Below are 27,837 nucleotides of genomic sequence, written 5' to 3' on the forward strand. Positions count from 1 at the left end.
TGGCTGGTGCTGGGGAAGTCTCTTTAGGTACTGGCACCGAGTGGTCGCGGTTCGTTCCTTGTTAACGTCTTGTGTCTCTTGAGGGGCGGGGGCACAAGCGCAGTGGGATTAGTCGAGTCCGAATTATTACTCCGTTGAATCCCGGATACCAACTGTGTCACGAAAAAAAAAAAGAAAAGAAAAGATAGGAGTATCTATTTTCTATAGCAATCAGTGAGTTGCGTGCATAATCCTTTGTCATTAGTACGAGAATTGTTAGGATTCCTCAACCCGAAAGTAAAGTCGTCCTTTCATAGTCCAAAACCAGTAGGAGCAGTGGTACAATAATATTTTACTTATAAAACTTAATAATAATTACATTCTGGAAGTACAACGAAGGGCCAACTCCCAAATAATTATTGTAATTGCTATTATTGTGTTGCTGAATATTCTATTAATACTTTCCTCTTACTTTAATTGCCATTTTAAGTAAGGCCAAACCTGATTACTTTCATTCCTCCCCAGTTCTTTTCTATTTTTTTGTACTCTTTTTTTTTTTTTTTCCAATTATCAAATTCGAATTCCTCTACTCTTAAGTTCGTCTAAAAATGATAATTATCTTTAAAGGTGGGGTTCGATGGCCTACAAGCTGCTTGTTTAAATTAAAGATAAGAAATCGGGAAATCAAAAACTTCTTTTGAGATCTTTTAATTGTTTAATTAGAAATAAGTATAAAGGTTATTAAACGAGCAACCATCATGATGTTGAAATTTTAAGTAATGTATTACATAAAACACGTGACAATCTAAATTTCAAAAAAAAACAAAAACAAAGAAGTGTAGTTTTAAAACCATCTAAAAACTACAATTGGAGTGAGAAATTTACAAAAGGAATACTTAAAAGAGTTTGCATTACTTTCCTTTGATCCATGACCAAAAGGAATTCTAATTTGGATGCATGTGTGTGCTTGAACCGCAATCAGACTCTTCTTTATGCCCCTCGTCAAAGAAGAATAAAAAAGGAAAAGTTAGAAACCCACACGTTGAAATAATACATCCTCCAATTCCAATGACAACAAAGTGCAATTCTGGCTAACTTTTACTTTTTCACCATTTGAAGAAGTTTCCACGAATAGAATGATGATCCTGGAATCAAACAAAATCCCATCAAAGTTGGAAAACGGAATCAAAATGACTAGTAATATGAATCCAGGACGAGTTCTCAAGACATCAGAGACAAACACTGGCAGCTTTTTTAAACACAAACACAGACAGATAAACAGAGAAAGGGGAGCTGTCGGACAGCTCAGAAACCAGAGATCGCTTGTCAATTACCGCTACAATTAATACGAGTACAAAGGGATTTATGCTACTCCATATTGGTTTTTTTTTTTAACCAAAATTGACCAACCATAACTTTTGGTTTTAACAAATTTTCCCTCTCTTTCCCTCTCTCCTACTCCAACCCTTTTGCCATTTCATTCCCTTCTCTCTCTTTCTCTCGTTCTCTGGCCAAAAGATTAATTTTTTTTTTTAAAATGTGTTTTCTTGGCATCATCAGATATTGGCTTTCTACCTACCCTTGCCATTGAGTCATCTATGGGCCCTTTTCAGGTTTAAGTAGTACCGGTATTTTATTTTTCTGCGTCGGTTGCAACTGAAAAAGCAAAAGCTCAAGAATTGGATGGAGGTGATCTGAGTTTAGCTTGGACGTAAAAGTTCAGATCGCCCGCTGGGTGGTGGGTTCTTGAATTTAAAATTAGATTTTGGCACCTGGGCTTTCATTGGATTTGTGATATGGGTTGGAGATATAAGGCTGGTTTGTGTCTCATTGCTACCGTTGTTGTCATTTGGGTCACCTCTGCAGAAGTCACTCAGGTCCAGATTTCCATCCCTAATTTCTCTTTTGGATTTTGGTGTCTATTATTTGTCCTGAAGGATTTATTTCATCTGTATGCGTGTTTAACTCTGTTGTAATTGGTAAAACGGTTACAAGGCATTTTGTGGAATGAATGCAGCAATGGAACTGCTTCAGCTAGTATTTTGTTGAATTATCTCTTTTGGGTTGGATATTAGCTTATTTTCTACCTCAGTGTGAGGTTCATTCCTTGGGAATTGTGTAAAAGTGATGTAAAGCAACCAACTTGAACAAATCTTTATGTGTTGATATGCTTAATTAGGATTTGTTCACATATTGGATTGATTCTCGTAAGAGGTTTCCTGATGACTGGAATGCCGCTAGTTACATAAGCACGGATTAATGTTTCAATTTTGCAGCCTGGGATCTCAGTATAATTTGATTGACCTTGCTTCCTTTAGGAAATTGATTGCCTCTACCTTTAGGTCCTTGCTAATTGAGCAGAAGCTATACCTTCTGTTATTTCCAGTTGAAAGTTCCCAAACTTACCGTATTAAAGAAATGGGGTTTGACTTCCAGTTAATGTGTTGAGCCTGAATTCTTCTGCTATTCAGCCATGCCTTCTTAAGTTGATATGCCTGCCTCTGTTAGCTAGTATGATTCCCTCTAACCTGCATTCAGCTTCTCTCAGAAGATCATCCTTTTTCCATCAGGAATGACCATTTATGATGTTTTTAAAATCATTGCATATCTGTAACCCTGTGGATGAACTTGTGCATCCGTTTATTAGGTGTACTTTTCTTAATCAGACCGTTATCGTTACTTTGCACAAATCTCCATTGACTCTAAAATCTACTGATAGGGAACTGTTGGATTCTTATCACTTGTTCTTCTGCAGGGTATTTTTGAAAACTACAAGCAACCATTTGCCGTGACATATCTTGGGGCTTCTCTAATGGTGATTTATCTCCCACTAGCATTTCTAAAGGATTGGATTTGCAGTCTGATAAGAAAACGCTCTGGGAAAACTGGTAAAACTGTAGGGTCAATTGGTGATTCATGTGCTGGTGCGGATTCTCCTTTGAAGTATATTGGAGACCAGAAAGTCTTTGAGATGGATATTAAGGGATCTTTGAATAGAAAACACAGTGAAGTAGATCTTTCTGCTCAAGAAGAGGGAAAGCCATTAGTTTCTATATGTACAGATGGTGCTGAGAATGCTAAACAAGAAAAAGAGGTTTCCACGAGGGAAATTGCCATGTATGGATTCTATATCGCCCCTATTTGGTTTATTACGGAGGTGATTCTCAAACTAATCTACATCAATCATTTTCTGCCTTTAACAAACCATTGGTACCACAGAGATCTGACTGTTATTTTTCTTAATTCATTTTAACTGCATTTTCCTAGTTTGCAGTGGGTGACAAAAAAAAAAAAAAAGCTTCTTCCCTTGACAGCATCCTCCAAAATATCTTGATAAAGTTAAAATTGTTAAGCACATGCTTAAGTTTGCACTACTTCTTTTTGTCTCGTTTGCAGTACTTATCAAATGCTGCCCTTGCACGTACAAGCGTTGCAAGTACAACAGTATTATCATCTACTTCAGGACTGTTTACCCTCTTCATTGGTGCATACCTGGGCCAAGATTCCTTAAGTGTATCGAAAGTAGTTGCTGTTTTTATTAGCATGGCTGGTGTTGCAATGACAACTCTAGGAAAAACTTGGGCAGCTGATGATGCCCAACTTAATCCTTCTTTGTATGTCTTTCCTGAGCTCTATTCACTTTAACATAGTTTGATCCTGCAATCTTAGTTCTGTGGGTAGTGCATACTTCTTTGGTGACAAACAACCAATATATTTTCTAAATTGAAATCTCTGTGGAAACAATGGCAGATTGATAGCTTCCCAGTCACTGTGTTTTACATGGTGAGGCTATACAATTTGTTATAGATGATCCCTTAAATAGCTGTTCTGTTATAATTATGTGCATTTTCCAGTAAGCCTACATACTAGCAGCATTTTTTCTGTGCTTTAAGATGGCATGGAGGAATACAGGAAAATAATACATTTTGCTTTTGTTATAAGAATTTTTTTTATATAAATATTCAGTGCTGATGTTTATTTTATGTGTTTTGAGTTTTCTATGGTATATGTGAGCTTTGAATTCTACAGTATGTCCGGCACTGACTGACAATTAACGTTTTCTTTGCAAAGAAATGGCAAACGTACTCTTGTTGGGGATCTTTTTGGCCTTCTATCTGCTGTTACATATGGACTATTTACTGGTTAGGCAATTTCTGACTTCATGCTCAATATTTAACTAAACTACATAATGTATAATGGCAAAAAATAACAGTTATTTCTATATGTTTTGCAGTACTTCTCAAGAAGTTTGCTGGTGAGGAAGGAGAAAGGATTGATGTTCAGAAGCTGTTTGGATATGTTGGCTTGTTCACACTTGTAGCCCTATGGTGGCTCGGTAAGTATTCTTCTGCGTCATTGCATTTGAATCATCAATGTTTTCTTTCCAGTCAATGGATAGTTTATATGTATCTTCGAACTTGATTCTAAAGTCAAACAAAGATTGGTTTTCATTTGTGCGGAATATTTCTTTGGAATTTTAAGAAAAATGTTTTCCTTTCTGGTTGAATCACATAATATTACGGGTGAGATTTGTCAAAAAAGAAAAAAGGAAGCTATACCTTTTTGAGGCTTTTTCTCCTTATGTTTTCACTGATATGTACTGATTTTCTGGGAAGATAGGACTGGTGGAATATAAGAGAGAATTGGTGTAACTTGAGCAGCATGAAAGGGGAAAATTGGGGCTATCAAGGCAACAAAACCCAAAAATGTACTTGTTGGTTAAATGCTATATGTGATGGAAACAAAACCACAAAATGTGGTATCTCAAACTTCTTAACTACCAATAATACAGATATCTGCCTTCTTTTTCTTTTAGTCTACTCATGCAACACTCATTCTTTGCTCCCTTTAGAAAAAGTTATGCTTTTAGAATTAAGTCAGCAAAACTAGTGTTGAATAATTGACAGTTAATTCTGAAAATGATAAGAATTAAAAAAAAATAAAAAAATGAAGAAACAGAAAGGGGAAAGGAGGCTCAAAATTGGGATTACCTGGAATGGGCGGCAAAACTTGGACCCTTAACCATGAGTGACCAGGACCATCATAGTTATATTAAGACCAGGAATTTTTTAGGGGATGGTGAGGTGTCAGTATTGGTAAATTGTTCTTTTCATCTAGTGAACCAAGTGGCGATCCTTTATCATTTTGATGTGTTCTCATGTAATGGTTATTTTTTATGTTATCAGAGGAAGACTTTCATGTCCCTACTGTTTTACTGTATTATTGTGATGCAAAGTTGTATAATAGCTAGATAGTGGTTGCTTGTGTTCATCTTATGTAATGTTCATGTTGCTTTGTCATCAAGTAACAGTTTCGGTTTTATTGTTGCTTCAGTGTGGCCATTGACTGCCTTAGGCATAGAGCCTAAATTTACAATTCCTCACTCTGCTAAGATGGATGAAGTTGTTATTGCAAATGGACTCGTAGGAAGTGTTCTTTCGGACTACTTCTGGTATGTGCAAAACCATAGCTTTTAGTTAAGTTGTTCCAGACATTTTTTTTTCCTTGGACAATAACTCTGTTTTGCTCAGGGCACTATGTGTTGTCTGGACAACTCCGCTGGTAGCCACCTTGGGCATGTCTCTTACAATCCCACTTGCCATGTCGGCTGATATGGTGATACATGGACGCCATTATTCAGCCATCTACATTCTGGGTTCGGTTCAGGTATGGAGTTTGTTTGAAGATGAAAATGATTAGATGCTTTTAGTCCTTTTATAGAATTTTTTTTTAAAAAAAAACATTGCACGTGAGAACAACTAGAATCAGCAGAAGGATAAAAAAATTTGTGCCCTCTGTAGGCTGTACTTCAGGCCAAAGAATGACCAGGGAAACTTAATCATAATCATTTGCATAAGCACAAGACCTTTCTCCAGAAAGTAATAACAGAGAAAGAGACACCATTTTTAATTAGATTAGAAGCATCATGCCTAAATCACATTATTCTGAGGCATGTAATTCTATCAGTCAGGAATCTAATGAAAGGACTTGATACCTTTCTGTCAGACTTTATTATCTAGGACAGCGGGTAAAGTTCAAAGGCTGCTTTCTTGCACATTTGAGAAGACATGCCCACAAGTTTCTTCAAAAAGTTAAAAAAGAAAAATGGGGAGTGGGACACCTGTAGTTGCAGTTGCTCCTTTAATTTTATTTATATGCGTATGATTCTGGTTATAATCTTCATAGTGCTATGAATGAAAATTTTCCACTGCTATGGTAGAACTAACGAAATATCGTAGACTGGCATACCCCAATTGAGCTGAAGGTATTCTTCACATGCAGGTATTTGCAGGATTTATTATAGCCAATCTTTCGGATTGGTTTACCAGAACTTTGGGGTTATAGCATATGCTTAAACTGCGCTTGTTGTGGCACAAGTGGGCATCTGCAAGGCCACAGGAAAACTGTGCAATTTTGTCACAAGATTGTAGCTATTATTCCCTTCATTTTTTCCCTGTACTTGCCGGTGAGTGTCACAACTTTAGCAAGTTGTACCTTTTAGTCAAATTTTTGTGGTTTCTTAGGACTGCTTACTGTTTCCTCTTGTTCCCTCCAAGAAGCTTGGAGGGAACACAAAATGATGTTTGTACAGATATACTACAAGTTAATGTCTAAATGTTGAGATCATTCTTGTCAAGTTGAATATAAAAAGTCTCTCTTTCTTAGTGAAATATTTGCATAGAACAACACTTAGTAGGTGCCAAGCCGTCTTCTGAGCAGTTAAAGTAGTTGACACGAAGCATTTCTTTACCAGCTTATGGTTGGTAATGGTAATTGGTGATGGTAATGCAAAAGAACAAAAAATAAGAAAGGAGACAGCATTGCTTTCTCGGCACAAGGTAATCCAGATGGTATCAAGTTTCACCAGCCATATTTCAGTTATGTATATTGTACCCCTGCATGCAAGGGGGGATATGCCTAGAAAATGAAATTTGCCTAACCACAAAAGCTGATGAAGTTAGTCGAGAGAATTTTGGAAGATTGAAGACCTGGAGGCCGAGCATAAAATCACACTTTGAATAGAATGATTATAGGAACAATGAGTTTTTCTGTGATCTTTTCGAAACAAAACATGATTGCAATTACAACAATGTGAAACTTTACATGATTGAGCAAAACCTGATCCCCCATAATTTCCTCCATCCTCCACATCTACTCCTCCCTTGAACATACAAAACTCCAACACCCCTGTCAAATGGAGGTTTTTCACCGTCCCCCCCCCCCAATTTCTCCTTAGTTCTCATCGATACTCGTGAGTGCTCAAGCAGATTTTCTAAGAAACACAGCAGAACATATTGGACATCTATTTCACATTTCATTACAGCCTTCACTCTTTCACTATTAGCTGCGGTGTCCACTTGAGATGCAGATTCAGCTTCCCGGAAGGAGTACCATCTACTGGGAAAACATCTGTAAATTCTTCCTCCAGTATAACCCTTGTCAGTGTCATGACGCATCTTCCCATTTTATCCTGAAACATCAGTTGGCATAAGTTCAGCTGTGGAACAACTAAATCTCACTCCATATGGTTAAATACTTCCAAACTCTTTTAAGAGAAAGGCAGGATACAAAAATGACAAGGAAAAAACAAAAAATTCGAGCCTTAATCACCAGACATAGTGCTTCTCCCAGTACCCGAAAAGGGAAGCTAAAACTCAAAGAAAGTTGTGGTCATTTCATCATTACCAAAAACAGTCAAGAGCCCTCTGCCAATTTAGTAGCAATACATTTTACACAATAGTCAATAAGAAGAAGGAATTCAAAAACGATGGCCAACACCATCAAAGTATTATATAGCTCATGAGAGTTGCCCAGTGTTCTACAATCATTGAGCAATGGCAATTTATTTCCTTAGCAGAGTTGCGATTGCATACTTCTATACAACCACAAGTTTGGAGATTATATGTCTTGTGTAGTCTTCAAAGGGTGGTGGAAGGGAGGGGGAGTTGTAAACTTAAGATCAAGTCCTGAACAAGTTTTCTTCAAAAATAAATAAATAAATTCAGTATCTTCAAATTGGCACTTCAACACATTATAGCTTACTTAGTTTGGTGGAAAATTTATATTGATTCACGCTTTCAAGAAACTGAAACAAGCAAAGTGCTAATGTAACTTGGTGAGACAGAAGAAATGGAAGCAGCTAAAAGGGTTACCTTCCCAAATGTGTCATGGTCGTAGACTTCCAACATTAACAAGTCATGCAATCCGTCCTCCACAACAAAGTCAAAGGTTTGATTCCAAACTGGATTTAAGGTGTCATTCAAAACCTGAGATGATGAAAAGTAATAGCAAACATTATGCAATTGTCAAGCCATTAAGTTAAAATAAGTGCTGGCAAGGTGGACATCTCATTTGCTTCAAATAAGTTGATTCTGAATTGTATTGCTTGACAGATGTTTTTAGGTGATTTCATTTGCCTATGACTATGGTTTTAAATTTAATTCAAGCTGGAAGAGGTAGTTTAATCCAGAAAGCAACCCCTAGGTGTTTCTTAAAGTGGTGCAAAAAAAATAAAGGAAATTGTTAGCTAAATTTCCTTTTCGTATTCTGCACCACAAAGACAGCTTTTTCTTTCAAAAATATATTACACAAATGTACAGATTCAATCCTTTAAACATTAAGCCTAGGAACTACTATTGTAAAAAAATTAAAACCAAATGAGAACAGACCCTATAACCTTTACGAAGGTATGCAAAATAAAATGGATTGTACCAAGCAGAAGACAGTTATAAGAGAAAACCAGGGAGATCAAGTAATTCTTCAGTCATCAACAAAATAGAATATGACAAATAAGATTGTAGCATTTCCAGGAAAGTTTCCTTTTTACATTTTCCTTAAAGTTCTCATTCTTTACAAGGGCAAATCAAATTTAGCGACCATAGGTAATCAAAACCTTACCCTCGTCTTGTTCTTCTGTTTGGACTTCTTCATTTCAAGTACCACAAATGGATCAGATTTTCCCATAAAATCAGTAGCTGGTAAATCTTCTGCAGATATTACTGTGACAGAGAGAACTCCTCTGACGATAACGTCCCTTTTCCTGTGTAAAGCAGGTTTTTCTGTATCATCAGAGTCAATATCCTGCTTAAGGGCCTTCTCCAAGTCAGTCAATCTAAAGTCGGGGTTGAAGCGAGTCAGCAATGCACTCTCACTCCCAAAAGGACAGTATAAAAGCTCCAAATGAACCTGTAATACATAACAAATCCGGAGACAGGAAGCACAAAGGTATTGAAGGAAGTGTAGAAAACAAACTAATATAAGAGAAGAGAAACATTCAGCATCCAAATATGTTGATCTACAATTTTAAATCAGAATTTTGGGTGTGGATTAGCAAAGAGTCAGTGAGGTTTTGTCATCCACATAAACATCATGAGCTATCTTTTGGAGATGCAAAGAAGTAAAATTCCACATCATGTCATAAAATACTTAGTTATCATGCTCGGTAGTTGTAACTTGTTATGATACCATGCAGAGTAGCTAATACTTGGGGAATTAACCCAAGAAGACATTGACTTCTCAGCCACAGATTATAAAAGCACAAGTTAATACCCCTTATTGCAGTACTCCTTCAAAGCTATCATGTACCCCTCAAAATGCCAGTAAATGAATGGAAAACAAATTGTCATGACCAATTTTCTCAAAATTATGGCCTGTACCTTATTACAGGCCTAATCACCACACATGGCTAGTAAGAGAACAGGACTACAGCTATGTTCCTATACCAACTAATTCCTCCATCTATTGTTGTATGACATACCTTTTCTTCTCTTTTTGGATCTCTGCACATGTGCTCAATCTGTTACTTTTCTTCATTTTTATAATATGACTGTGACGTTCAATTTCAACGATTAAATAGGCATATGAAAATTCAATTTACTTACAGACATGGATTAATTCACTTGTCCATTTACTGCAGTCATTAACAACAGCAATTAATCATAGCCATAAAACCTTAACATTGCAAAAAATTTGACTCTTCCCTTCTCACCTGACCCCTGTTCTTTGTATCCCTTTGAATCTCCAAATCTTTCACAAGTTTCAACCAGACATCTTTAACCTTCCCAGGTTGAAGGTCCTTCAACAAAATTCGAGCACAACCAATGAATTCAGAAGCTTGAATCCCTTCGTCGTCATAAATCCTTATTGTCAAGTTTTGAGTGGAGGCATCTTCAACTATGAACTCAAAATGTTCATTCCAAATTGGGTTTATTTGGTTGTTCTAGAAAGTAATGTGGAAATGCATTCAGTACAAGAATGAATGGAATGTTAGAACAAACAGGATTAGACAGATTTGATTTCTCACAATTGTTTTGCTAGTTTTTGTCCTGTTGCGCAGCGGGCGTATGAACAATTCTGCATATGGATCAGATTTCCCAATGAAGTCCTTGTTTGTCAACTCCTTAGCTTCTACAAGCTTCACATCTAGTATTCCAACAGGCTTTAGCTCTAAGTCACTGTAATCAAAGCATTATAGAACAAATACTACCATCAAATTCAAAATTTATTACGTGGACAAGGCTACATTTTCAACTAAAAAGTGGATCAAGGGTGCTCATGACTACAACAGTAGAGAAGTTTTGAATTAATAACTTTCTCCTCTAGGAAGATAATTATGTGACATGGTTAGAAGAACTTAGGGGAGAAAAGAGTAACTACCATAAGTTGCAGTAGACCCAAAAAAAAAAAAAAGATTTAATTGACACCAAGTCTGTTTTTCCTGACAAATAATCTACTTCAGCTTATTTCTGCTGTCAAGCAATCTGTCGTTTGTTTCTACTGAAGATAGGCTCTGGAGTGCTGATGCTACAAAGATAACTCTATTTCTACCAGTTAAGCCAGCATTCTGCATTATAGTCAAATAAATATTCAACTTATCTTGAGACGAAGTCTTTTCCATTGACAGAGTAAAATCGCTCAGCATGTAAGACCAGCAAAAATTAAGTGTATCACAGTAATTATATTTAAATGGCAAAGATGCATATTTTTAATGAGAGAGAAATTCTAATAAGAAAAAATGTATAGCTTACGCAGAATGACCATCAACATTGCTACATTTAAAATCCCATGATGGACATGTATGTTTTGCTAGACTTAAATTTGCATGAGGGAAACAAAGAAAACCAGAGCATTTATGAAGCACATAAGCATTGTTGCAACTAGCAAAGGTGCTTTTGAACTACGACTACCTTAGCAATACAAAGACCAATTACATCTGGAAAAATATGACTACCTGGATCAAGAATTAAATTAAGTATGCAAATAATGTTAAAACTGTTTAACAATGTATTCTCCATTAATTTATCCCTAGTACCTTCCCACTACTTGACAGGATCGATTTACTTCTACAACTACAGTGTGATGCCAAATTGAGTTGTCCCAGCAATAATAAATAACAATTTGTTGAAAGACTAAAAACAGCTAAGAACTTGAGGCTTTTTCTAAACTGAGTGGGAGGCTGATTTTTACCTATAGTCTCCTGGTAATATGGGAACAATCTTACGAACTGGCCAGGTGATAGAATCTTCAATGGCATCTCGTATCATTTCCTGTACAAAAAGAAAGGCAACCACATAACAAATCCTTCCATGTTCATAATCTAAAAATATTTCCATTAAAAAGGCAATGAGAGTCATTTGCTGCTACTAAAACCTGAGAAGGATAATATTCTAACTTTTGACTCACAAGCAGCTTGTATCCGATATTATCACATACTTATGAGTTTTGCGAAAACTTGTAAGATCTTAAAATGCTCTGCATGAAACTTTTGAAATTATTTCACCAATACAAAGAGTAACACACATAATTAATAAATGTAATCCTTTGTTTTCAGAATAGTTGAGCAAAGCAGTAATTCACTATAGCGGCAGTCATCCAATCATAAATTAGTTAGGCAACTTCAGTGGGTCTTTTATCCTCATATTGCTAACTTTATTGCAAATTAAAGAAATAGTGTTGGTTTTATTCCTGTTCCCAAGATAGGGAAAGCAATTCATAGGAAATCAAATTTATAGTTTCCTTTTCTTCTTCTGCCAATGTTCCTTCTTCTGCTGTTATGGTTATTCTTTTTTCCCAAACTCCCTCCATTCTGCCCTCTCCTCTTCTTCTCCTTCTCCTTCTTCTCTTCTCCTTAATCAATTCTCTATGCACATACAAGAAGGGAATCATAGAGCAGAAGGGCAGCCACAAAAACAGATCATCTGTGGTGCCTCCCTTAGCATCTTTCACTCCCAATAACTCCCTCTCCACCACCATGCCGATATCAAACTGCCACAGCACGGGTGCCTTCTTTCATTTGCTCTGTCAGCTAAATCCCAACAGCTAGATAATTGCAGTGATAAAGAAGTTAAAGTAGATTGCAGGCAGAATCATGTTGGCATAAAGAGGCAGGCCATAAGGCTGTCCTCACGGCCTTCAACTTCAAAATGCATTAGCAACAGGAACAGAAGTCATCCTCATTGTCCATGATGAGTAAGAGCAAAACCTATTAATTCTCGAAAACAAGGATACTAACAAAAAGAAAGTGCAGGGCAAGAATAAAAACTGGGTGCAGGGCGAAGTGGATGATTACAGAAGTAGACTAGTACTACTAATATTGGGCCTTGTAGGCTGTGCAACTAAAGTGAATATGTTGTTCAGTTGGAAACTCTGGAGAAGAGACTGGAGGAGGAGGAGAGGGAAAAATGGAGAAAGTTCAGTAGAAAGAAGAAAACTGTCAGTAGAGAAAGAAGAAGTCTGTTTTTTAGGAATTGATGTCCTTAGTTTGGGAAAACCGACAAAACCAACATTATTTCTATACTTTCCTAACAGATATCGATGTTTTGGGTAAATAACCTACCTTTTCAACTACTCTACTAGATGTTACCCAGATATTCTACAGTATCACAATTGAATAACCAAAATGTCATTGGCTAGTTCCAGTGCAAGCTAATGAGTAATAGATAAAATAGTCTACTGTTGGACCAAATGCAGATTAACATTGTCAACCTTTAACAATACAAAAATGGCAGCGTATGCACCTGAAATGTGTCAAAGTCATCAAAGTAATCAGAAGAGAACAAGCAAAGAAACTCCTAACAACAAAAAATGTCCATGCCCACATTTTTAGTTTGCCCAATGATTTTAGTTGTTATGAATAGAAACAGGAAGGAGACCACATTTCTAAACCCAAGCAATGCATTATGATTTTGGTGATACACTCCATTTACTTACAAAATATTGCATGACCTATCCAACAATTACTTCTAATAGTGTATCGATGCAACAGATTTAAAAGAGGAAGAGCTCCCAAACCTCAATAGAATCAGATATTCCAGGAATTGCTGTGATTTCACCACCAACAACTTTGAGGGTAAAATCCAGATTTTTCTGCAGAAATATAACAAAATTAAGTGCAGCTCCAAAATAAAAATTTTATCCTCAAGGAAATGAGTAACACAAACATATTCATATATACATGCTTACACATATGACTACATGTAAATCTGTGTCTGAAAATGGAATTTTCAATTGTGCGTGTATGTTAGTTCAGTTGTATTGAAATGCATAAAGGGTGGTTCACCTTTTGTCTCAGGGAGTAACATACAGCTCCAAAACAAGGAAATTCATCAACCAGGGGTTTGAACATTAATCTGAAAACCCCGGTAAATCCAATATTCTTGACCTGCATCAAACAAATAAAGTAATACTAAATTATGCAGGCTGAACTTTATACACAGGCGCTCACTCATAAAATATATCATACTGTTAACAGTAATTTGTATGAGACATGAAAAGTAATTTCTTAGTTTTCGTATAACGCACATTCTAAGAAAGGTACCAAAAGGAGTACTTAAAAATTAGTCCAGTTGTATACTAGCCCAAGGACATTATTGCTAGGATATGTTCTTGCTAATCTAAATGATATAAATACCAACAGATGTGTTCAAACGTAACACAATGTAGTATTCTTAGAATTTAATAGACTGTCTATTAGCTGATTGTCAATCCCAAACAACTACTACATGCACAGTACTCTCCATTACTCTAGGACAAGACTGGCAAATCAAACAACTTAAAGTTAAAACCTTTCAAATACAGCATTCATGAAAATGAATCAGGGGGAGGATACGAAGCTAGATTAGCAGGAATGAAAGCGGTCTGGGAATCTAATCTACTAGTTTAAATGAACAAACTCTGTATGGTCAAGATTCAAGATAGGTATCAAACACTTTTACAGGAAAAAAACCAGCTAACAGAAGTAAAGTGTTAGATCTATTAAAAAATATTACAAGATAGTTGAAGAATAAGAATTAGCCATTTTAATCAGGAAAAGAATCTGTCCAAGGCATGCCAACATATCATTGAGTCTGAAGAAGTGCATTTAAAAGTAGCAGAACCAACATATCATTTTCCCAAGAAATGTGGCATTGGAATAAACGATCTTAAGTTCGTTCAGATCGAATTCAGAAAGAGTATCTCCTTCAAAATAAACGGGAGGCTGTTTCTGCCATATCTATCCTTCCACAGGATATGTTAACAGGCTGTATGTATACATTCATCTAAAAAGAATGTATAGAGAGAATTTAGATTGTTAAGTTCTTGAGAACATTAATTCGTATGCCAACTTCACCAGGTCCAAACTGAAGTAGTTCTTGAGTTCAGAAAGACCTACAAAAACAACTAATTCACATATATGCCAATATGCTTCGAGGTTGAAGATACACAAGAAGGAAATATAAGTCAGAGCTGTCTACAAGAATATAGATCAGCGAAGCAATGCATAATTAATTGAAAATATTGGATAATAAAATTCTAAAAAATGTTTGCTATCCTGAGATTTTTAAATTAATATCTACAACACATTTAAGGAGTAATGGAGTTGACACATTATCAATCATTTCAAAAAGTGTTGCCATTATATTCCTATACCAACATGGATATATGCATGAATTTCATAAGTCCCTTTAGTGAATTAAATGAACAAAAACCTGTATTGGTAGTTTAACTCCAACTCTGGTTTCGATGTCGATTATAATGCTGGGATTTCCATCCCACTGCAACTCCAACTCCATAACAATTTCCCCAACATCACCATCAATCACGGCAATTCCTGCAAGACATCAAGAAAGTTTCTGGCTGTTTATTAGTGTCCAATACATGAAAAACATAAATTTTACTCTTTATAGTTCAGAAGGGGACAAATTTTTTTTTTAATCTTGGTCCTTTTTATGTCACATGCGCATGAATGATTACTCTCATTGGTTTCAAGCACAACCTACCTCCCAAATACAAAGAAAGTGAACTACATAATTTCATGCCCATCATCCATTAGTGACCTTCTTCCTTTAAGACAACATTTTTGCAGGATGCTTAAAGATTTGACACTCATTCTATAGTCTTCTAAAGTAAGATAAGGAATATACGATCATTGTCTTTCTTGTTTTAGTCAGCAAGGGCAAGAAAGCCAAAAAACAGAATCGGAAGTCATGAAGTGTGAAATTGTTGATTGAAGAAAAGTGCCACCAGGATGATCAAATGATGACATTTGTGAACTGTTTTGTAATTATCTTGAATTTTGTTGAGCTAGATAAATATTTCATCAATTTGAATATCCTGATTTTGGCTGAAAGTTACATGACTTTAACTCTCTCTCTCTCTCTCTTTCTCTCTCATTAACCAATCAATCCAATCTATCCGCATTGATCTCTTTGATCTTAGTTTGGTTTCTGAATTCCTTTCATAGGATGAGCAAATATTTTCTACTGAGACTGGATTTACCTGAAATTCTAACTTTCCTACTATAAGTGTTCCAAATAGCCAATAGAAACCTTTGTAGTGAACAGAAAAGATTTTGTTTCCAAACTCTAGGCATATCAGCCAATTGCATGTCCTAAATGATTCATTCTTGAGGTGTTAGTAGTATCATCAAAAGAAGCCATAACAAGTGAATCCAGCTAAAAGCCAGTTCTAAATTTTTCCCTATACGAGCAGTTAAAGAATTAACAGCCTGCTACTTTTATGTCCTAAAACTAGACACAAGAAGTTCATTAGCCAGGGATGCAGCACAAGAACACCAAAATCCTAGTTTAAACATTGTTCTAACAAACTAAAACACAATTCAACAATATTACTGTCGCTATTCTCTTTGGAAAACCAGTTATAACCAATTAAATTAACTGATAACACATGTCTACTTAGCATCTCATTCATCATACTATAAGTTTCACAAATGTCAAATAAAAGAAAAGAGAATAGAAATTGAACTTGCCTGTAAATTGTGGGGCCACAGTACCGAGGGTCAACTTTGAAAACTTCAAAGATGCTATGATAGCGGGTCTGTATTCCTCAAGGGTTGGCTCAACCGAGCTTCTTATCAATTCAGAAGCTGCCTATGCCAAAATATGAAGAAAAACTTATCGAGATAATATGTCAAATTTCAACATCCTAACGATTATACCCTGCGGTGATTAACGAACAATAAACTTTCCTTATCATGACAAGCACTGAGGTTAAATTTTTTTTTTTTTTTTTAAAAGGAATTACCTCGTTAATATATGGCCAGAGCTTGTCAAGGTGATGATTGAGCCAAGTTAACTGAAATAAATAAAAATAGGCGGATTTATTACTGTCTAAATGACAAAGTAATCGCGAGAACATCCAATTTCTTGAAAAGTAAAGTATAGCATGCATTGGATATCAAGACATAACCACACAAAGACAGTCTTGTACACCAAAGCAGAGGGAGGCAATTTAACTCAACTTCTGTCGCTGTGTAAAGACTACCCAAGAAGGATAGGACTCGGGTGGCAGAAGTTTTCTGGAATCCTGAACAGTCATCCTTGCAAAAGCTGCAATGGTTGCTGCCTGTAAGATACATTACACACATGAAAGGATGAAAATCACTCCAACATGTTAAGACAATCAATATCTATCGAGTTAAGAAGATGATTCAATCGATACAGCATTGGCCAAGCATGAAAAACAGAAAGATATAGTGAGAATGAGAAAAAGGGTGTTAAGGGATATTGAATACATACCAAATCAGAGCGATTTTTGGATCTGATATGTTGATATCGAGCAAACCCAACTATCAAACCAAGGCCTAACGCAGCACCTAAAATGAAACCCAGAACGAAGCCCATCTCTCTCTTTTTGACACTATTAAGAAAGAAGAATCGACCCCTGAAATATTGCTAGTAGACAAGCTCAGAAATTGACTCCTCGTGGTCGAAAATGATGATCAATAATGATGGCAGTGACAGGAAGCCATTGAAGGGGACACGTTTTTTGTTTGGATAGGGACACGTTTTCTTGTTTGAAAGAGAGAGTAACAGAGCTCTGGTTGGGCAGTTAAGACAGGTATGCACGGAGATAATTTGCAGGTCTTGTTTAATTTTAAAGAATTTATTAATGATTGAGTAATCAAATTAATATCATTTAATAATATGTTTCTGATAAGTTCGATTGACCCTCTGGTCTGGAGCAAGAAAGAGACATCTTCATATTCTTTCCTTTTGGGATCTGCATCCTTCCCTCTTAGTATTGTATCCCCTTTTGTAGACGGTACTAGTACTACCATATTTAGGCTGAGGTGGTAGGCCATCACTATCTTCAAATTTCTCTTTCTCATAGGTTCTTGGTTAGTTTGTAATTAGTACATAATTTTGGGGTTTTTTTTTGTATTTCACAAAATCCAATTGGTAAAGAAAGAATTTCTAAAGGATAGTATGCATTACTAGTAAGATTTCTTGTTATCATTTTCTCTTTTTCTTTTGGGTCCTCTAAAACATCTTATATCTATTCCAAATAAATGGGAAAAAAATTAAAAAAAAAGAAATGGATGAATCAATTCTTCAAGAGGAGGTACACTTGAAATTCATAAGATTTTAGTTACTCAATAATGTCCATTCTCGTCATTCTCGAACTACTTGATTTTGAGATGTACAAATCCCAGACTATCTTGTTAACTTTTCTTATTACTCTTTAAGCATATTTGAAGTTTTGAACTGAAATGCTTGATTTGCATATTGTGTGATGTCCTCTGTTTCATCCAAATGGTTTTATAATGCATTTCATAAGCAAGTGAAGAGTTTAAAAAAGTAGCTATAATATACGTCATATTTTTTTGTCATTGAGATTATTTGGAATAATTTTTTTGAAAAAATAGAGTGCTTTTTCTTTTTGTAATATAATGTATATGAAATAAAAAATAACTTTAAAATCTAAATGAAAACTAATCCAAGGGCACAAATGAAAATCCCTAGAATTCATTTGTGGGCAAACATGCAAAGAAGAAATTTTGGGTACTTGTTGACGGAACCAAACAAGATAACTTTTTATTCACCCAAGAAAAAAACAAGAAACGAACGAGAGATCAGTTTTGTGTCACTTCTCAGCCGTGCTTTGCTTAGTCACGGTGCTTATCACCATACTAGAGCTGCAAACGAACCGAACCGCTCACGAGTGGCTCGAATCAAGCTCGACTTGAAGCTCGATCAATATCGAGCTCGAGTCGAACTCGAGCTGGCTCAAGTCGAAATCGAGTTCGAACTCGAGTTCAAGATATTAAGCTTGCGGCTCGCGAGCTCGAGTATATATATATATATATATATATATATTTTTTTTTAATTTTTTAATATATAATATTTTTTATTTTAAGTATATATATTTCTTTATTTTAATAGTAAAATTACATATATATCCTTAATATTTTATTATTTATTTAAAAAATATTATTTTATTTATTTTTGAAAAAATAAAAATAATTATTTTTTATTTTTTCGAACTCGAACTTGAAATTGTCGGCTCGTCAAGTTCGAGCTCACTAAAATTATGTCAAGACGATTAGGTCAAAACTCGACTCGATTTGATTTGTTCGCGGCCCTGCATCAGACCAAAACAGGTCAGCCTATCACGTGCGCCTCTTGACAGTTGGGTTGACTCCTGCACGAACGTTCCCTCGTGGCTGGAAAACAGTTAAAAGGAATCGGCCCCAAATCCCATTTATAATTAACCAATGCCTGTCTCTGCAGTGGTGACTTAAATCTTATCAAGATATACACCAAAATTAATTACTTCATCATTTAAAATGCCTGGAAGAGTAAAAAAAAAAAAAAAAACTTCAAATTTATGAAGTACTTGTAAAAGCATAATTTATGATGGGGCAAGCCATAGTAAAAGCATAATTTATGAAATACTAGCATCCTCTCGACCCAAAAAAAGAAAAAAATTCCTAGCATGGATTTGTATTAAGACTCACCCTAGAAAAAAATTGAACTGGCAGGCTATGGGATTAAATTGTAGGGGAAACTCTGACCTGCTCACCAAAGAGTAAGGACGAATATTGGAGTTGATCAACGGCCCCTGGGGCCAAACAAAATATATATATATATATATATATATATATATGATATATATACACAAAATCATTCTGTGTTTTTTCTTTTGGAAAGTCTAATATTTGTTACTAGACATGGAAATACATACGAAAAAGTAGAAGTGATAGATCTTACAAAATTTAATCTACAGCTAACTTATATAATCCCATATAGCATATTTGACTGACTCCAATATATATAATTCCGTATCATATACTTGACTAGTTTATTGGTTCGACTCTCTAACATGCTTTTTTCTTCACATAAGATTTAAAATATTCTTAGAATAGTATTTTGAAACTAGAACTGGGCTGGTCAATTCAATTGGTTGAACTTGAATTTAGTTAGCAGTCTAGTTTGAATTAACACTAGTGGTTAAGGCACATCCAATATGTGTGCTACTATAGATATGTGTTTTCAAACTTGGGCCGGCTCGGTCGGTCCAATCGGTTAAATTGAGAATCAATCAAGCATTCGGTTCGAGTTAGCTCATAAAACCGTCTAACAAGAACCTGATCAAACTCGGTCAAAAATCGGTTCAATCGAAAATCGGCTAAACCAGTAAAAACCCAATTTTTCTTTTTTTTTTTTCCCCTTTTACTTTTTTTTTTCTCCTCCTTCTTCTTCTTCTTGAGCCCGCTTTGGCCTTTCCCAATACATAGTTTTCCAACCCATTTACAAAATCAACCTTTCTTCCATCAACCAATTTTCAACCCATCAAAAAATTACTTTTAAACATATTTCTCAAACAAGATCTAATTATAGATCTTATATTAAAAAAATGATAAAAAGACAAAAAGATGGGGAGATGGAGAATAGAGAAGTGTGAAAGAAAATTAAAGACTAAAGTTTAAGATTTGTGATTTTGAGAAGAAAAAAAGACAAAACTGAAAAAGGAAAAAATGAAAAACAAAATGGAAAAGAAGAAAAACTCATGCTATTGTAGAGAAGTCGAAATAGGAAGAAGTTTTAGCAATTTTACGGTTTGACCCCTAGAGTACTAGAAAACTATTATTACACCTAGAAGCATTTTAGAACTCTTAGCTACAGCCATAAATTCTTGTATTACTTTTCAAATAAGCCTCCAATTAGATTCTAAACTTGTTGAATATGCAATAAATTGTAAATTACATAAACTGCTACTTAATTATACTACCTTATTTGTATTTTCTTGTAAAGTATCTTAAAAACATCAAACATATATTGAATCTACCTTTATTAGTATTAATGTGTTTATAGAAATTTTACTTAATATATTATTTTAAAATTAAATATATTTATAACATCATCATGATATCATTCGGATCTTAGATGGTTCTAACTGGTCGAATGCATTGACCCCTGACGTCGATCGAGTCGATGGCCGATCCGAGTTTTAAAACATTGCTATAGATATGGAATGATGGTAGGAAGGTGAGCATTTAAAATATTGTAATCTCTTTATAAATAAGGTAAGATTAGAAAATATATTACATGATATAATTCGTTTCCACCAAATCCCTCCCTCTCACTTTATATATAAAATAACCTTGTCAAAAATAGGATTTGACCGGACAAAATCCGTGGGAAACTGAAATTTCTTTTGTTTCCTTGACTTATATTTCATGATCAAAACTTTAATATAATATATTATTTATTTGTGATCTTCGGATAATTTGGACAATTCATTTTCAGCAAGGATCCTTCAAAGGCACATTGCCGCAATACCTTTGGAGCCGGTGACAATTTCTTTGGGTTACATCCCGTCGGAAATAATGCAGGACTGTTGCATTCTAAATTCTTGCAAAAAAATTTTTTTTAATCAAACAAACGTGAAGCAAATGCAAATCCGGTTTGGTTTCAGATTTTTTTTTTATTTTAAAAAAAACGTGTACGCTAAAATCAGATGAGAGTGGCACACTACAACTGGTAAATCGGAAGAGTGACACCCCCACCACCAGAAACTCTGCGACACTGCCGTTGTGTTGTGGCTTCCTCTTTCTACCACTGATTAACCATGTCCATCACTCCATTATGCTTCCATTTTTCACATCTTTCCCTCACACCATTTTAGACCCATTATTACATTCTTTATCCAAATCCGCATGCAGTTACTCATTCCATCAAAAACATCAAGAATGGTGGGGTAATTCTCATCATCAGAAATACACCCATTATCCTAACATCATTTGTTTCCATCAACATCTGCTAATGCGTGCTTGTGGGTTTTGATTCCTTATCCGGTTGGGTTACCACATTACCATATATATATATAGATATATATAGATATATCAACCAATCAAATTGAAGAAAAACCGGAAAAGAAAGAAACATGGCGGGAAACGATTGGATAAACAGTTATCTGAATGCGATCCTGGACGTGAAGGATCCAGCTGGCGGAACGGCCGGCGACTCCAAGCCATCTCTGATGTTGAGGGAGCGGGGCCGCTTTTGCCCCGCCCGCTACTTCGTTGAGGAAGTTATCAGCGGTTTCGATGAGACCGACCTTCATCGCTCCTGGGCTAGCGTAAGTGCCACCTGGCATCTGCTTCTCAATACTTGTTATCTCCTCATCTCGCATGCATTTTGCAGCTCCTATAAATATGTATTTTTGCTCCCCAGTTCAGTTACGGTCAGTAGCGTTTACTAATTCATCTGCATGCATTTAAGGCTTGTAGTATTTTGAGTGATTGTAAATTCATTTTTGCAGGCTTCCTCGATTAAAGATTCCCAAGAAAGGAATACTAGATTAGAGAACATGTCCTGGAGGATTTGGAATTTGGCTCGCAAGAAGAGAAAGGTCCCCTTTTTTTTTTTTTTTTTCAATGTGGTTTTGTGTTTTGCTTCTATCTTTTATTTAAGATGTTCACTATTTGTGTCATTGTTGGTTGTGAATGCAATTTCGCCATTTCTCTCTCATTCTTCTCTGATTTGGAGGTGTGACTTAATCAGTTTAGGGGCATCATTGCACTGATACGTTATTGGTTTTTCATTTTCATTTGCAAATCGCATTGCTATTTGCATAATGCATTTGCTCTATTCATTGATCAGTACAGAAGTTAGTAATAGACGAAAAACAATATTATTAGTTCACAAAGTGGCGCCTTTCACAATCTTCATTTACATTTTGTGGTTGGCCCTGCCTCTATACTCTTGCTACTTCATAGATTGAGAGCAAAGAAGCCCAGCGTCTGAACAAAACGCATGTTGAACGTCAAAAAGCCCGATGGGAGGCTACAGCTGACATGTCAGAAGAATTATCTGAAGGAGAAAAAGCAGACATGAAGAGTGATCTTTCAGCTCATGGTGGTAGCACAAGAGGAAGAATGTCAAGGGTCAGCTCTGTGGATATGATGGCGAATTTGGCTAATCAATACAAGGAAAAGAAACTTTACATCGTACTAATCAGGTACTTCCATTTTCTTTTGGAGTCTTTACAGGAAATGTTTACTTTTATGTATATTTATCAGATCGTGGCTTCATGTACCAAATGTTTTGCATCCGATATTTTTGTGTGATGGATGCGAGAAATAGACTTTCATTTCCAGTCTACTATTTATATTATATATATTTATTTTATTGAAAAAAATAGAAATTATTTCTTTTTCTTTTTCAAAGGAGTTTTAGATTTATCATCCCATAACTCGGAAGTTTCTTAAGACTTAATTCATTCTGAATTATTCCTTGTTTTTCAAACGAATGCTTTATTTCAGTTTTAAGAAAAAAAGAGGTTCCAAGGTAGTGAAAAAAAGATCTTAATTTATACAAGTTACTAACTTTAGTTTGTAGTGTTTGGTGTTCCTAACAAGCATTTTGATCCCCGTTGTGAACTGGCAGGAGACCATTGAGCTTTGACTCTATAGAATGTAGTTATCCTAACATATTGAGTTTTTCTGCAGCCTCCATGGCTTGATACGAGGAGAAAATATGGAGCTTGGTCGGGATTCTGATACTGGGGGCCAGGTAGATTTTAGCCTGGCCTATGTTACATGAACTCAATGTGAGAATCGGGTTCCACTGTGGACAAGAATATCTCATTACTCGTTTTGTTCAAAACACAAAGATCAGGATGCATACTAGAATTGTAACAACTTGAAAAATAAGATTGGAGCAACTCTATTACAACTAGCTCATGGTATTCCACTTCCACCCGTTGTGGGTCAAGTAGGTGCTATGTAAAATGTGTAAAAAGCACTAAGTGCATGGTGACATACAAACTAGCTTTAAGATGCCTTTTTCAAGTTTACTCCAAGTATCTAACCATATTCTGTTCGTTATCTGAGTATGTCTGCTAAAATGTGGTATTTTCCTACATCATGTGAGAGCCCATGTAACATATGGCCAGGCTTCTTTTTGGCAAATTTGGTTTTCCTTTCCTGAAAATCAGGCTTCCATAATGATTACTTGCCAACTTTTGAAAATCAATTCAATTGATTTTCTCATGCACTCTTTTGCTTGCTCAGGTTAAGTATGTTGTGGAACTTGCTAGAGCATTAGGTGCAATGCCTGGAGTCTATCGTGTTGATTTGCTGACTAGGCAGGTTTCAGCGCCAGATGTAGACTGGACTTATGGTGAGCCAACGGAGATGCTGAATCCACCAAGCTCTGAATCTGATAACTCCACAGATGAAGGTGGGGAGAGCTCTGGTGCATATATTATACGCATACCATTTGGCCCCAAAGATAAATACATTCCGAAAGAACATCTCTGGCCTTATGTTTCAGAATTTGTTGATGGTGCACTTAGCCATGTTATACAGATGTCTAAGGTTCTTGGTGAGCAAATTGGTAGTGGGCAGCCAATCTGGCCTGTTGCCATTCATGGGCACTATGCAGATGCTGGTGATGCTGCTGCTCTATTGTCTGGAGCTTTGAATGTACCAATGCTTCTAACTGGCCACTCACTCGGCCGAGACAAACTTGAACAAATATTGAAGCAAGGACGGCAATCGAGGGAGGAGATTAATTCCATGTACAGAATAATGAGGCGGATAGAGGCTGAAGAGATTTCTCTTGATGCAGCTGAAGTAATTATTACAAGCACAAGACAGGAGATAGAAGAGCAGTGGCAGTTATATGATGGATTTGATCCTATATTAGAGCGCAAACTTAGAGCAAGAACCAGACGCAGTGTAAGCTGTTTCGGAAGGTTTATGCCGCGTATGGTTGTAAGTGCCTACTCATATGTCTTAGATAAACGATATTGTTTCTGTCCTGCATGTTTCAAATTGTTCATTAATTATCTTCCTGCATATGCACTCCCCTTGAGAGATACTTTTGCCTCTTGGCAGTGAATTAAGTAAAGGTTGTGTCATCGACTTTTTCACAGGTTATTCCTCCTGGAATGGAATTTCACAAGATTTCTTCACAAAATGGCGGGGACCAGGAAGGTGATGGAGGAGAAAGTGAAGGACACTCTGGAACTCAACATCCACCCATTTGGTCTGAGGTTAAAACTATTGCTTTTTCTCCCATTATGATTGATTGTACAGACAGGCAGTACCAATTGTTCTTCCACATTCCCCACCAGCGCTTGGTTAGAGAAAATACTTGAATTAGCTTTACGATCTTCACTGTGGCATATGCCTTTTCAGATAATGCGCTTCTTTTCAAATCCCCGCAAGCCTATGATACTAGCACTTGCCAGGCCAGACCCCAAAAAGAACTTAATTAACTTAGTCAAAGCTTTTGGAGGGTGCCAGCAGCTGAGGGAGCTTGCAAACCTTGTATGTTATATCAATTGTTGTAAGAATGTATTCAAGAACTACTTTCTCCAGGCTGTTGCAATATTTCTATTTTTGAAACAATTCCTCTTGATCAAATTTCAGTTTTTCATTTTGATTCATTTTTCTATTTCATTGCAGACTTTGATAATGGGAAATCGTGATGCAATTGACGAGATGTCCAGCACAAATTCATCTGTTCTTCTTTCAATATTTAAATTGATTGACAAATATGATCTGTATGGTCAAGTTTCATATCCTAAGCACCACAAGCAGTCTGAAGTTGCTGACATATATCGGCTGGCAGCAAAAACTAAGGTATCTATTGGGAACGTTTTAAACTAAGGTATCTTCCAGGGGCCTCCATGAGTTTGCTATAAGCAGCTGCTAACCTTAGAATATTGGTGTCGCGTACTATCTTTTTCAGTTTGAGACAATTGAAAGTCATTCATGTTCTGTTTTAGGAACATTGTCTTGTCAATTGAGCAGATGATGCAAACGTTCTTTGCTTAGTAGTGGGCTTCGGAAAGCTTGCCTGTTTTGACTTCAATAATAGAGATGTAGTAATAAAATCACAGGACACATGACACAGAGACTTATCATCATTACCAATCGAAGTTAAAAAGTAGATTTGAATGAAAGGGTGGTAAACCTGTATAGTCCACAAGGCATTACTTACTTAAGTGTTTGTTGGCAGCTGAGGTTGAGGCCCCAGGGATTAGAGGTCTTGGGTTCAAATACCCCTTCCCCCTCCCAGATTCTTAAATCCCACCATTCCCTTGCTATTTAAAAACAAAGAAAAAGAAAAAAAGGCATATAATCCAAAATATGCGCAGCAAAGATAATGTCGACCATTGCTTACATTGTTTTCACTTGTAGTTCCTGTCAACTTCTTTTGCAGGGTGTCTTTATAAATCCAGCTTTTATTGAACCATTTGGTCTCACTTTAATTGAGGTTCTCATCCCTAACTCCTATTTACACTTGTGCTTGAGATCTTAGGTGTGTGAATGTACAACTCAACCTGCTTTTTTCTGAACAGGCAGCAGCTCATGGTTTGCCAATGGTCGCCACAAAAAATGGAGGTCCTGTTGACATTCATCGGGTTTGTCATCATTGCTGGATCCTTTTTTAATTGCTCATGAGTTTTACTCTTTTTTTTTTTCCCCAAGTGGAACTCCAGTGGAAGTCTGAGGCTGGCTTCCTGGACTGACATTTAATTTGTTTCAGGTTCTTGATAATGGTTTGCTAGTTGATCCCCATAACCAGCAATCTATAGCTGATGCACTTCTGAAGCTTGTTTCAGAAAAGAAACTTTGGGCAAAATGTAGGGAGAATGGGTTAAAAAATATACATCTATACTCGTGGCCGGAGCACTGTAAGACATATCTTGCACGCATTGCTAGTTGCAAACAGAGGCATCCACAGTGGCTGAGAAAAGATGATGAACATACAAATTCAGACTCGGACTCCCCCGGAGAGTCTTTGAGAGATATTCAGGACATATCTTTGGGCTTAAAAATGTCATTGGATGATGAAAAAGTTGAGGAGACAGGAAGTTCTGATAAAGATCTAGATTCGGTACGAGAGGCAGGTGATGGGAAGAGCCAGGTAGAGAATTCGGCTTTAGCATTGTCAGGAAAGGGTTCAGCGGAGAAAGCGGAGCAGAGTGCATTTCCTACACTGAAGAAGAAGAATTTCATTTGTGTTATTTCTATTGATTGTGGCTCTTTGGATGATCTTGCTAGTTTCACCAAGACAATAGTTGAGGCCGGCAGTATGGAAAGAAGTTCATGCTCCGTCGGGTTCATACTGTCAACTGCATTGACTATATCAGAGACCAACTGCCTTTTGAAGTTAGGGGGGTTTAGACCGAGAGATTTTGATGCATTTATATGTAATAGTGGTGGTGAGATATACTATCCCTCTTCATGTTCTGAGGAAAAGCCTTCTGACCATCCTTTTATAGTCGACTCAGATTACCATCTACATATCGACTACCGTTGGGGGGCGAATGATCTGAGGAAAACCTTGGTTCGTTGGGCGGCTTCTGTAAACCAGAAGAAGAAATACGAGGATGGACCAGCTATGACAGAACATGACTCAGGATCCACGCATTGCTATGCATTCAAAGTCAGAGAACCTGAAGTGGTAAAGTAGTACTAGTTTTTTTAACGTTCTCTTTTCTTGATCTCTTCCACAAAGTACATAATTCTTGATCTCTTTTCTTGGATGTCTAAATTCTTTCAACAGCTGCCACCAGTCAAGGAAATCAGGAAACTGATGAGGAATCAGGCTCTTCGGTGTCATGCTATTCATTGTCAAAATGGTATGGGGTTGAATGTGATACCTGTTCTAGCCTCCAGAGCTCAAGCTCTTAGGTAATCACTGCTGTTTAATTATCCTCCTGATTTTCATTTTCACGCTCGAAGTTCAATTCATTTGATCATGTTTTGTCCCGCCTGCAACTCTGAAGGTACTTGCAAGTTCGATGGGGAATCAAATTGTCAAATGTTGTCGTATTTGTTGGAGAATGCGGAGACACGGACTATGAAGGACTGGTTGGTGGAGTGCACAAAACTGTTGTCCTGAAGGGAGTCTGCAGTGATGCCCCTAAAATATACAGCAACAGGAGCTATCCGCTTGACCATGTTCTGCCGGTAGACACCCCAAATATTATTCAGTCTCAAGGACCAAGTAAAGATGAAATTCTTGAATCACTGAGAAAACTAGGCCTTCTCAACAGCTAATCACGAAAAAACTAGGCCATATTTTTTTCCTAGTATAATGAATTTCTATTTAT

General features: G+C 36.4%; 3 protein-coding genes across 4 annotated transcripts; 2 read left to right on the forward strand and 1 right to left on the reverse strand.

Annotated features, from left to right (window-relative positions):
- Window positions 1–1,290: 1,290 nt before the first annotated feature.
- Window positions 1,291–6,616, forward strand: LOC113779850 (uncharacterized vacuolar membrane protein YML018C). The gene is made up of 8 exons (XM_027325596.1): window positions 1,291–1,856; window positions 2,735–3,136; window positions 3,376–3,593; window positions 4,051–4,121; window positions 4,214–4,315; window positions 5,314–5,431; window positions 5,511–5,646; window positions 6,262–6,616. Exons 1-8 carry the CDS (start codon window positions 1,776–1,778, stop codon window positions 6,322–6,324), a joined length of 1,191 nt encoding a protein of 396 aa, XP_027181397.1. The 5' UTR covers window positions 1,291–1,775; the 3' UTR covers window positions 6,325–6,616.
- Window positions 6,617–6,977: 361 nt separating this feature from the next.
- LOC113779086 (synaptotagmin-5-like) lies at window positions 6,978–17,293 on the reverse strand. 2 transcript variants are annotated; one of them, XM_027324530.1, is made up of 14 exons: window positions 16,995–17,293; window positions 16,717–16,821; window positions 16,501–16,551; window positions 16,226–16,346; window positions 14,946–15,067; window positions 13,538–13,639; window positions 13,270–13,344; window positions 11,446–11,525; window positions 10,283–10,433; window positions 9,968–10,198; window positions 8,878–9,165; window positions 8,133–8,246; window positions 7,264–7,450; window positions 6,978–7,165 (listed from the first exon to the last, which is right to left on the reverse strand). In XM_027324530.1, the coding sequence occupies exons 1-13, from the start codon at window positions 17,097–17,099 to the stop codon at window positions 7,307–7,309; spliced, it is 1,689 nt and encodes a 562-aa protein (XP_027180331.1). In that variant the 5' UTR covers window positions 17,100–17,293; the 3' UTR covers window positions 6,978–7,165; window positions 7,264–7,306. The 2 variants fall into 2 exon arrangements, with proteins under 2 accessions (XP_027180331.1, XP_027180330.1); XM_027324529.1 differs by having other exon boundaries at window positions 6,978–7,450.
- A 4,352-nt stretch (window positions 17,294–21,645) lies between these two features.
- Window positions 21,646–27,796, forward strand: LOC113781367 (probable sucrose-phosphate synthase 1). The gene is made up of 13 exons (XM_027327286.1): window positions 21,646–21,840; window positions 22,024–22,113; window positions 22,481–22,722; window positions 23,213–23,276; window positions 23,777–24,481; window positions 24,643–24,762; window positions 24,908–25,039; window positions 25,178–25,354; window positions 25,938–25,991; window positions 26,077–26,139; window positions 26,265–27,185; window positions 27,288–27,415; window positions 27,511–27,796. Exons 1-13 carry the CDS (start codon window positions 21,646–21,648, stop codon window positions 27,782–27,784), a joined length of 3,165 nt encoding a protein of 1,054 aa, XP_027183087.1. The 3' UTR covers window positions 27,785–27,796.
- Window positions 27,797–27,837: the final 41 nt, after the last annotated feature.

Source organism: Coffea eugenioides, chromosome 8, assembly GCF_003713205.1.
Source record: "Coffea eugenioides isolate CCC68of chromosome 8, Ceug_1.0, whole genome shotgun sequence".
NCBI lineage: Eukaryota > Viridiplantae > Streptophyta > Magnoliopsida > Gentianales > Rubiaceae > Coffea > Coffea eugenioides.